General features: G+C 31.9%; 1 protein-coding gene across 1 annotated transcript; it reads right to left on the reverse strand.

Moving 5' to 3' along the window:
* Positions 1-5,374: 5,374 nt before the first annotated feature.
* Positions 5,375-10,623, reverse strand: LOC149482520 (uncharacterized). Its single transcript, XM_089704222.1, has one exon. The coding sequence runs from the start codon at positions 10,006-10,008 to the stop codon at positions 8,491-8,493; it is 1,518 nt and encodes a 505-aa protein (XP_089560348.1). The 5' UTR covers positions 10,009-10,623; the 3' UTR covers positions 5,375-8,490.
* Positions 10,624-12,831: the final 2,208 nt, after the last annotated feature.

The raw sequence follows: 12,831 nt of genomic DNA on the forward strand, positions 1-12,831 counted from the left end.
TCATAAAACCACACAACATTTTTTTCTCATCTATGTTTTAAAGTGAAACTTTTATTACATCGTCTCAAACTTTTTGGTCTGTGTAGCGCATGTCGCGTGTATCGCGGCTGCCGAGTAGGTATACCTACTCGGCAGCCGACCGTCACGCGACATGCGCTACACAAAGCAGTGTTCGGAACCGTTCGAACAGTTTCACTTTTACCGTGGTTTCATAAAACCACACAACATTTTTTTACATTGTATCATAGGCCAAAGCAAAATATTTGTAACTAAACTTATTTCTTAATACATAATTTACTTAGATATTGTGTACCCAGCTGAACCCTACATTTCTACAGAGATATTTACCGTTCATTTGTTAGCTGGCCGCTTGTACTTCGTTATGACTAAAATGTGGTTATGATTCCCGTTGTTGAGTTTCTTAACTCTTTGGTGAGGTTAATATTAGGTATATTAACCTCACCAAAGAGTTAAGAAACGTACGTAACTATGGATACGTAACTACGTAAGTATGGATAAGTCAAGAGACACTTTGAATTGGTGGTAATTTCAAAAATTCCCTAGGAACCAATGCCATTATTTATTTATTATTTATTTATTTATTTATTTCTGATTCCTTACAGCTATTCTTACAATAATTACATAATAATTGAACAATACGCCAATAAAAAGGAATTCCATTAATAGAATTATTATAATAAACATGTGACAAAGAAAATTGAGTAAGAAAGTAGGAGGAAAAGATATACGTTAAAATAATAAACAAAATACTATTGTGATGAGTGTAGGTGTAGGTATGGTGTGTAGTCTGTTGTGAGTGAGTGTGTGAATGAGAGTATGTATGTATGTACTTTGAGTAACTAAAAATTAAGTACTGAAACCTATTTATATTATATAATAGTTATTATGAATTATTGGAAAAAGTGATTTCTTTTTTAAAATTTGAGCGAGATGTCTTAAATATGTCCACATTAGAAAATTTCTTATTATATATATCTGGCAAACGAAAAAGAGCTGAGTGTTGCAGATGCTTGGTTGATGCATGCGGTACTCTGAATAAGTGTGTGTGTCTAGTGCGGAGCGATGGCGCCTGAATAGATATATTGCTGAGAATATTCGGGCAGTCCAACTTATTGTTTACAATGTCATAAAAGAGCATCATATCAATAATATCCCTTCGCTGTTCTAAGGTATTTAATTTGTGGAGTGCACAAGATTCGAGATAGTCAGCTGGATTAGCCTGACATAAAAAATTTAACTTTTTTACAAAGATTTTTTGAATTTTTTCTAGCCGTTCAATATGACAACGATAGATTGGACGCCAAATAGAACTCGCAAATTCGAGCACACTTCGTACATACGCGAAATACAGTACCTTTAAACATAGAATGTCATTAAATGCATCACTAGTGCGAAGTATGAATCCTAGATTTTTATAAGCTTTTTGCATGACATACTCGACATGATCATTATGTGACAGTTTTGTGTCGTGGATAACACCCAAGTCCCTAATTTGATTTGTTCTTTGAAACATTTCATCATTTAATCTATTTTTTTTTTTTTTTTATAAGTAAAAAGTTATAGATAGGTTACCGACATAATATTCGATCTTTAAAAACGGCACACTTACGCACACACGTTCAGATGTTTTTACATCTAAGATGGCGTTTCAACTATCCTATTACTTGCAACAGCTAAAATTATTTAATTAAAATTGTTTTTTGATTGAATTTCAGTTTGAGTTAGAAATATTTTTTTAAAGTAATATTTCCAACTTATAGAAATGAAGCTTTTTTTTTATTGGTAATAGGGAAGCGCTTGACCACAATCTCGCCTGATGTTAAGCTGAGATGTGGTCTAAGATGGAACGCGCTTTCCTAGAAGGTACCTGTTCACTCTACGCTTGAAGACCCCCATATTATACTCCTCAGGGAACACAGATTCAGGAAGCATGTTCGTAAAAATTAAGACGTTTTAGCATAAACAAACGCTTGAAAGAATAAAAATACAAGATTGTTTTCTTTATTTAAAACTGTATTGAAAGTTCTTTCAGAAGAGTGAGCTAGCTAATGAATAGTTGTTTCTTCGCCTTACTTAAAAGGTTATTGATAAAAAGTAAAAAAGTTTAAACCATCTCGCCTAGAACAAAGCGGTAAGTTTCTAGAAAAATCTTCGGCTTATTATTTATGGTTTATGTTTAAGATTACTTACGAATGTTACGTTTCGATTTTAATGTTTTTGAATTTCCTTTGTATAATTTAATTGCAGTTTGCAATATTCGTAATTAAATGAGATATACTAATTATTATGGTACTAATGGTTCTTGGGGAAGGCGTAAGTATATAAATTGTTAAGTTTTTGATAATATTGTGGGCGAAGCGAAAACCTTTCAAATAAAGACGCTTAAAAAGTTCAACTTGTCACACATTTCAGCGAGCAACTCCGCGGGGCACACTAGTCAATATAAACAAAGAGACATGCGATCGTCAGACTGTCTTCAAGGAGAGGCTTCAGGTAAAACTTATTGTAGACCGATTCCTTTGGGCATTGAAGTCAAAATGTGAATATCAAAACTGCATTTCCTTATATAAGGATAGATGTATTCTGTTTTTGAGTGTTGAATAATTAAATGGGTTGAACAATATCTGTTTGACAAACCCAAGATTTAAATCACATAAATACACTACTAGGTTGTCTATTAACGCATCTTACTCACTTAGTTAAAGAAACATCTGAAAAACAAATATTCCATTGAAAAGTTACATTTGGGGTTGCATTTTTTAGAGGACGCAATTTTATTTTTTTGATGTGTAGGGGGGTTCAGTGTGAAGCTATCACCAAGTTTGTAGGGTCGCCACCCTTGTCCCACGGCCGCCATCTTGAAAATAGCGGTTGATATGGTTTTTACGATATATCTCTTTAACTATTTATTTGATAAAAAAAATTGTTAACATAGTTTGTTGCAAATTAAATTCTCTACAACTTTGGTCCAGTAACTTTTTGTTGTAGAACTATAAATAAAAAAGTTATAAGCGAAAATGTTCAGAAATTAGAGATATTTATATTTTTCAATAAAAATTTTTTTTATCATTTTACGAAGAAATGATATCAGACCATTATTGTAGATTGTTTTTTAAGGAACAACTTTTATGTACAACATTTTTTCATTAAGTAAATAGCTAAGATTTTACAGCGCTCTGAAGTGAGTACTATTTTTCAGTACTCTTAACTATACAGTATACATATATTATGTGTGTACTAATAATAATTTGTCATCAGTAATTGTTTTTAATATTTTTAATAATTAATAATTAATTTTGCAATATTATTAATAATTAATTATTGACTGAACGGACTTGAACGTAAAAAAAACGCGCTTTTTTTTACGTCGAAAAGCAGGGCTGAAATGTTCTGCAGTGTGCTTCCATTGTTCTGGAGTCTGGGAAAAGAGCCAATAGCCATTATATGTATAGTTAGGAGTACTGAAAAATAGTACTCACTTCAGAGCGCTGTAAAACCTTAGCTATTGACGTAATGAAAAAATGTTGTTTATAAAAGTTGTTCCTCGAAAAACAATCTACAAAAATGGTCTGATATCATTTCTTCGTAAAATGATAAAAAAAAGTTTTATTGAAAAATATAAAAAGCTCTAATTTCTGAACGTTTTCGCTTATAACTTTTTTATTTATAGTTCTACGACAAAAAGTTACTGGACAAAAGTTGTAGAAAATTTAATTTGCAACAAATAATGCTAACAATTTTTTTATCAGATACTTAAATAGTTAAAGAGATATATCGTAAAAACCATTTCAACAGCTATTTTCAAGATGGCGGCCGTGGTACAAGGGTGGCAACCCCACAAACTTGGTTTTAGCTACTCACTGACCCCCCTACACATCAAAAACATAAAATTGCGTCCTCTAAAAAATGCAAGGTTAGGCCTAAAAAATGTAACATTTCAATGGAGTAAAAGTATTTTTATACAGAATTCAATAATAGGTACTTAGGTATGTCAAAAACATCGAATGCAGGTGTGATGTATTAATACTTGTTTCTCTGAAGCATTTTTTTTAACATCTTATTACAGACCGAGCCAATTTGCTTATCCTACCTATATTAGTTTGTAATAAACATATCTCTGTTATCATATAAATACCTACTGACTATATGATTGCAATATGAAGATGGAATTCTATTTCGTAGAATTGTTGAAATTTACTGTCCACTTCTACTTTATCAAACATCACCGTTATGTTCCAAACTTCTCAATTCCCTTGATAAAGAACGTTCACTATTCCATTTAAACCTGCCCAAACAAATTATCAACAAATTTCATTTTCCCGAAACCTCGAAGGACCAAAACAAAAATCTGATTATTACTGCCCACATGCAAAGGGATTATAATATAAGATAATTATTGTATTATAATAAAAATCGTATCAAAGATAAAAAAAGTGGAAGTAGTTAATTAGGTAGGTACCTATGTGTCTGAACTATAAAGTGCAGTTCAATCAAGAGGTAACAATACAAAGTATAAAATACATAAGATAATATAACTACCGTAATAAGATCTTTATTATTAGTAAATATTTGATTGATAGCTTTTTAAAAGCTTCACGCGTGGTAGATAGCCTATATCACTTCTCTAGCTACCTATTTTCTGCCACAAAAATCATACAAACAATAACACACACTTTCGCAATTATTTAATAGTAAAATTATTCTAGGTAATTTATTTATTACTGTACATAAACCATTTATAGAGAAGAGGGGTTGCATTGGTACCTCAATTAATAACAAACATTACCCAAACAGCCGCTCTATCAAACACGTATTCAATCTTCCATGCCAAAGGCTATTTTAAAATAGCTAGAATCTTCCAAAACACTTGATCTTTGAGTTGGTAAATTCGTTTATGGCTTGACTAGCAGCAAACAACTCCAGGGACGTTTCGTACGTGACGAACAAATAAAAACTACTCTTCAACTTTGATAGCGCGAAATTGTTTTAAGTTCGCTAAAGGTGGGTGTACATTGTCTATTAGTTGGTGAATTAGTTACAAAGCCGGTCGGAAATAGGTTAGTATCTGTGTTTTAAATACGAGGAGTCAAGTTCTGATCTTCTTTACCCCTAATAATGAGTGATGTGCTAAATAATTAAAGAATCAGTTAATTTGAACCTTATTAATATTTTTAGTCGCACATATTACTACTTAATATTAAAAACATTCGTAAAATTTACAAATAAATACGACCTCACAGGTAAACAATAAAAAAATCGCTTTTACCAGTTTTTGACATACTATTAAGCAATAAATAAATATTATAGTACATTTAAATCAGTTTTATATGTAATATGACGTACAATATACGTCATACAAATATAAACTCAAACTCAAACTCAAACATTTATTTATTCAATTAGACTTCTTATAGAAGCACTTTTGAAACGTCATTACATATTTTAAAATTTACCACCGATTCGGAAAGCAGTATCTACGGAGAAGAACCGGCAAGAAACTCCATAGTTGCTCTTTTAAATCATGTCAGTTTTACAATTTTACAAAATACATATGTAACAACATATAAGTATTGTAATAACATGCCAAAGAACTGTCCTGTGGTTTTTACGCGACAACCCTCCATGGGTTTTTATCGTCCATATATTCCTGAATACTGTAGTACGCTCTCTGAACTAGTACATTTTTTATATAAGTTTTAAATTTAGAACTACTAAACTCTTTAATATTATGAGGAATTCTATTGTAAAAGCGTATACCTTGACCCATAAATGAATTTTTAACTTTAGCTAATCGGAAAAATGGCATTTCAATTCTATTTCTGTTCCTTGTGCCATAACAGTGTCTATCTCCTACTCTTGTGTGTAAGTCGGCGTTTTTGTGTACATGCAAAATATTATTAAATATATACTGTGATGGTACAGTAAGGATACCAGTATTCTTAAAGAGATCTCTTAGTGAGTCCCGAGCACGTAAATTATATATAGAACGAATGGCTCTTTTCTGTAAGATAAATATAGTTTCTATATCTGCTGCCCTGCCCCATAGTAGAATTCCATAGGACATAATACTATGAAAGTAGCTGAAATAAACCAATCTAGCTGTATCTTCATCGGTGAGATGCCTTACCTTTCGGACTGCATATGCTGCTGAACTGAGCTTACCTGCAGCGGTGTTGACATGGGCTCCCCACTGTAGTTTCTCGTCCAATGTTAACCCAAGAAATACAGTCGATTCTGTAGGGTGTAATACCTCCCCGTTCAAGGTAATATTTCTGCTTAACTTTTTAACGTTTGGTAGTAAAAATTCAACACAAGTTGTTTTTTTGGCATTTAATAATAAATTATTAGCAGTAAACCAGTCGGATATGTGTAAAAGAGCACTGTTCACTTCGTCAACATTTGGGTCATGCCTATCCACATTAAATATTAATGAGGTATCATCTGCAAACAGAACTATTTCACACCTATCCTGTAAATAATAAGGTAGATCATTGATATATACCAAGAACAAGAAGGGTCCTAAAATAGATCCCTGTGGAACACCAATGTTAATTGACGCACCGCTAGAACGTTCTCCATTAACAACTACAGTTTGTATCCTATCATGCAGGTATGAGGCTATGAGGTTCTGAGCTTGTCCTTTAATCCCATAGTGATTAAGTTTACGCAATAAGGTACAATGTTCAACGCAGTCAAATGCCTTGGAGAGGTCACAAAATATCCCCAAAGCATTTTTTGAGTTTTCCCATGCCTTATATATATGTGTTAGTAGTGCAACTCCAGCATCTGTGGTTGAGCGCCCCTTTGTGAAACCAAACTGTTTGGTGTGCAGCAAATTATTAGATGCAAAGTGACTAGTCAATTGGTTTAATATTAACTTTTCGAATACCTTACTTAATGTTGGTAAAATCGAGATAGGTCTATAGTTGTTACAGTCTTCTTGATCGCCTTTCTTAAATAGAGGTATAACTTTACTAAGCTTTAATAAATTAGGAAATGTACCATAGTCACAACACTTATTAAATATAAAAGCTAAATTGTTCGCAATATTTTCTATTATATTATTAACTAAATTTACGGACATTCCCCAAAGATCACAAGTATTTTTTAAATTTAGTGTCTTAAAGGCTGTAACAATATCATTAGCAGTTACGTGTCGCAATTCAAATAATGTGCTGCACCCCGCAACATGGTCCCTCAAAAAGGTCTCTGCAAGTGCTGAAGACGAATTTAAATTATTAGTAATGCTAGCAGGGACACTACTAAAGAAATCTTCAAATGCAAGCGCAACATCAGCATTTTTGTCAATAACCATGCCATTATTAACAAGTTTTATGGTATTACTTGATTTGCTTTTACCCATTTCACCATTAATAATAGACCAAACTGTTTTAACTTTATTATCGGAGTCGCGTATTTTATCTCTGATATACAAACGCTTCGCAGTAAAACAAACAATTTTAAAAGTTTTTGAGTAATTTCTAACATAACTAAGAAAAGATGGGTCTTTATTATATTGCTTCATACCATATAACTCATAAAGAACGATCCTACACCTATGTATGCTAGGTGTCGCCCATTTACTAAATGGTAAATCCTTGGTAATATTTAAAGATTTAACTTTAAATATTTTTTCAAATTCATTATGCACTAAATTAAAAAGATTTTTAAACATTTCACAAGGATTATTATGACAGGATTGATCATTCAGTACGGGCAGGCTTTTATTAATATTATCTCTAAATTTATTAATGCCTTTTTTAGTTATAGGCCTAACATTAATTCTTTTAAATTCAGGTAAACAATCCCATTCAAAAACTACTTTCTGGCCACAGTGATCCGAAGTGAGTGTATTGAGAATATTTTTCTCTAAACAGTTGCAGTCGCAGTATATATTATCAATACAGGTTGCAGAAGTAGGTGTAATTCGTGTGGGTTCATTAAAAAGTTTATACAGATTAAATGACTGAAACAAATTAACAATTCGTGTTGCCGTTTGTGTTTGTAAAAGTATATCAATATTAAAATCACCACATACTATAACTTTTTTTTTACTCCTACTTAAACGCTTTAATATTTCTTCCATGACTGTCTCAAACATATTATAGTCACTGGAAGGGGGTCTATAAACGCAAACAATAATATAACGCTCCAGCTCCACACAGGACAGTTCAATGGTCCGTTCTACAGAAAGGCTAACAATGTCAGTTCGTTCCTTGCATTTTAAACTATTGTGTACAAAAATAAGAGAACCTCCATGAATAGCGTTTGTTCTAAAGTATATACTTTTTAATTTATAATTATCAATATTTATTAACAACTGACATTGTTTAAGCCAATGTTCTGTTACACAAAATATTTTAATTCTATTATGATTTAAAAATAATTCTATTTCTAATAATTTGCTAGCCAAGCCTTGAATATTTTGATGCACAATAGAAAAAGACTGCTTAGCTGTTGTCTTATAAACTAGTTTAAATCTAGCTTAGGGCTAGATTGTCTGTCAACACTTAAACTAGGTTGATGTATATAATTACTACTACATAAAATTATAGTAGATCCAGGGTCTGATACTAAACATGTACCAGACTGGTTAATAATTTTATATGCTATTAACATAGCAAGTTCTCTCTTATATCTAAATGGCAGATACACTGTATTCTTTGTCAAACAAAAAGATTTAATACAAGAATTTATGTCAAAATATATAAATGCATCACTATGATGATTTGTTAAATTATATAATTTCAAGTTAATATTATAGATAAATTTATATTGATTTTGTGTCAAACCAGGCAAATATGGTAATGTACACAACATAAATTTGCATTTTGTCTCACTACTAATTTTTAACATTTTTTGAAATCCTATATCTATGTCATGTTTTTTTAATTTAAAACTATCTCCATATAATATAATAACAATACTATTTTCATTAAAAGTAAAACTATCTAATGAATTCATGATATATGTAAATGAACTATTAGGAGTACAAAAATTAGTTACTTTATGCCCCAAATTGTTAAGCAAAGCGCCAAATCCCTGACCAATATTGTCTGACAACACAATAATTTCCTGCGTGGAAAGATGTTTCGTTTTAGTAGATGGAATTGTTGCCGTTGATTGAATACTATGTATATCAGTGCAGTCAATTAGCTTAAGGGGCGACTGTTGCTTATTGTCACTTATTGAACACTTACATACATAGTTATTGGTTAGAGATTCGAAACGATCCATATTTTCATTGCTTAACTTAATTAGGTAATCTGCCTCTTTTATGTGTTCATTAATTTGTAACTGGGCAGCAGAATATTTTTGGTTGAGGTCAAGTAATGTATCATTTAATGAGTCTATTTTCTCCTTCAGTTCAGTAGTTTCCACTTCATATATCATTTTATAATGTTCTAAGTCCCTATGATATCTATCTAACTCTTTCACAAGACTGTTATTTTTATTTTGTAATTGTACTACATTTTTCCATGAAAATCTATTTCTAATAATTGATTTTGTACGTTTTATAAACTTACTTAATCTAAGATATTTTTTCAATTTGTTGTGTGAATTGAACTTAATGTTTCTACTGTTTTCAAAACCACTTAACTGTCCACATTCAAGCAGTTCATCAAAAAGACTGTTGGATGAATTGCATAGCCGCTTGGAGTTATCCTCCTGAACCTCCATTAAACTGCATTCCAGTTCAGCGATACGACTGAGAGCCTTCTCGTGGTCATTGGAACACTGTTGGAAGCTGTCGACAAGGTCTTGAAGGGCTGTGCATTTGTTTTGGCTGTCCATATATTGAGTGTGGAGTTCAGCTAGCTCGGCCTTCAGACTAGTATTCTTGTTTATTATTTGCTGGATTTCTACCTCATGTTCCTCTCTCTCCAGCAAGAGTTGTTCACACAGGGATTGAGAAGCCTTTAAATCCTGTAGTGTGGCCTTTAGTTTGTTTTCCATATCTTTGGCCACTGCCTTGCGGGTCAGCATGTTGTAATTTTAGTTGCTGAAACAGGTGAAATAGATGTTAAAAATTGTATATAATAATATGATACAATTAAAACAATTTTGCTTGTGTTAGATAGGCTTAATATGGTTTAATTATAAGAAAAGAGTAGATAGTGAATGGATAAGATATAGGTTTTGTATTAGAACTGAAGTATATTTTGTCTGGAGCTATTAGTTTTTGTCCTCTAAATTGCTTCCAACTTGTCAAGCAAAGTGAGACGATAACTATGCGCTCATGTATTTATTGTGACGTTACTCATAAAATATGAGCAGTGTTATTAGTTTAAACTTTAAATGAATGTGAATGTTGTGTGTATCTATAAATAAGATATATTAAAACTAGTACTCCCCTGGTTTTATCCAAGAAGAAATTCGAATTTGAATTTCCGTTGCCGTTGACATCCACGTTATACAAAACGCAGCTTCAGTCACGTAATTATACGTATTTCACATTAAATAACACTTGTACGTTGATAAGATAGTTAACTATTACTAATTTATACTGTTTTTACAAGTAATTATTGAATTTAATATGATTTTTGAATTTAAAACTAAGGAGCTGATATTCACTCAGCTGTTGACATCTGTCATTTATAATATTATAAACCCACGTTTGTACCTTAAAATAACATTACAGAACTTCGCATATAATTTATCTTGGAGCCATCTAACAGAGCTATTGTTACCACAATATTGATGGTGTATTTTGGGCAATTAATCGACTTCGGTTGACCACAAGTCCCCTTGTAGGCAACCTCTGTCTCTACACAAACTATAATCTATTACTGATTTCCACTTGGCCTTTATTATAGGCTGAATTGAATATATTGTGACTAGGTACACTTTTATCTGTTTGCATACTGATAGATTAAAATAACTTGCCTGTTTGCTTATTAACCGAAATTATATCACATTCCCAAGTTTTGTAAATATTTCCATGTCTACTAAATTTAATTAAAGTCTAATAAGACGTATAATGTGCTAATTAATAATATATAACCATAATATGAAAGAAGTAATTTTTACTACTTCATTTGCGTTTATTTCAAAAATTGTAAAAACTTTTGATACCTTACCTATGTAAAGTTTCTGATGTGGTAATTAATGATTTATGGCAAATAACGCATTGAATATTTGTAAAAAATCACTTCATGGATTGCCGAACAGTGTAAGTCATAGACTTTTTATCAATGTCGATGTATAAAATAATAAAAAAAAATCATCTCATCAGTTCCCGCCTTTACACGTAGTCCGCGAAGCAGTTCAAACCAGTGCAGGGTTTATTTCATTTATTGTTTCTAACTCGAAACAGCTGTCTTGAACCTATTACCTACAGTCTCTAGACTACATCACTATTAGTGGAATGGTTTCATTACTTTATATAAAATGAGAGGAAAATAAAGGTATTTACATTTGGTTGTATACTTCAAGAAGTTTAAGACAATGTAGCTTTTTTGGGAGAAGGAAGAAAGAAAAAACATTGCAAATATACAGACTAAATAATAGTACTAAAGTCATCAATTACATAATTATTTCCATTTACATAATATATACTTACCTATCCAGAAGGTTCCGAATTTATTCCGATCTTATTTTTCGTAAGTATATAAATGTAAGCCTAAACTTTTTAAACACAAGACTGGTAACTAGGAATACTCTATCATAGTCAAACTTACATAGTAACACAAAACGTAGAATTATTGTAAACTAGATTTCTGCCCGCGGCTTCGCCCGCGCAGTCAAGGAAAAACCCGCATTGTTCCCGTTCCTGTGGGATTTCCGGGATTGCGTCATTTTCCGGGATAAAAAGTAGCCTATGTCCTTTCTCGGGTATCAAAATATCTACATACCAAATTTCATGAAAATTGGTTCAGTAGTTTAGGCGTGATTGAGTAACAGACAGACAGAGTTACTTTCGCATTTATAATATTAGTATGGATACATAATATAAGAACAAAATAAAACTAGTCACGTGCACACAATAGCGTTTCTCACCTGCCATACAAGTAAATCCAATTTGTAGGACGTGAACGCTTTCTAATGTATCAATATTATTTTGATATGTTTTATACATAAGACTATATGATTATTTCAATACTGTGTATATTATATTGTGTTTGATAAGGCCCTCTTTATCTCTTAATTTTATGTAAATAAGAATTAATTGGATCAACAACCATGGGGTTAGTATTATATATATTATAGAACTTTCTTATATGAAAAATATGAATATCGGTGTCCACTTAAGGGCAATGGGGCAGATGTAAATCTTTTTAACTGGTTAATCATCTTTTATTTGCTAATAGGTGATCATCCTCCTTTACGAGACGAGACTCTCTTTTCTTAGCCTTCACCGGGGACTTAATGTCGTGAATTTTGCCTAGGCTCTATGCTTAAGTATTTTTAAAATACATAACGCATATACCATAAGGGAAATTATCTCTTTATATTCGTGGTATCTTTATATTAAACCTGACTCGTAACCTTTATTTACTAACTAGATTTCCGCCCGCGGCTTCGCCCGCGTTTGCAAAGGAAAACCCGCATAGTTCCCGTTCCCGTGGGATTTCCGGGATAAAACTATCCTATGTGTTAATCCAAGTTACCCTCTATATGTGTGCTAAATTTCATTGTAATCGGTTCAGTAGTTTTTACGTGAAAGAGTAACAAACATCCATACATCCATACATCCTTACAAAGTTTCGCCTTTATAATATATATTAGATTTTTAAAACCAATTATTGCGGACAGTATAATGTAAACGTTGCATGTTTTACGTATAAAAAATATCTCTGCTCCAGCTCT

The sequence above is a fragment of the Colias philodice genome, chromosome 15 (assembly GCF_061535455.1).
Source record: "Colias philodice isolate Cphi_HAF_F1 chromosome 15, ilColPhil1 Martin Lab GWU primary, whole genome shotgun sequence".
Taxonomy (NCBI): domain Eukaryota; kingdom Metazoa; phylum Arthropoda; class Insecta; order Lepidoptera; family Pieridae; genus Colias; species Colias philodice.

Coding starts and splice junctions, on each gene's coding strand:
- LOC149482520 (XM_089704222.1), bottom strand. CDS start 10,008: ATGCTGACCCGCAAGGCAGTGGCCAAAGATATGGAAAACAAACTAAAG.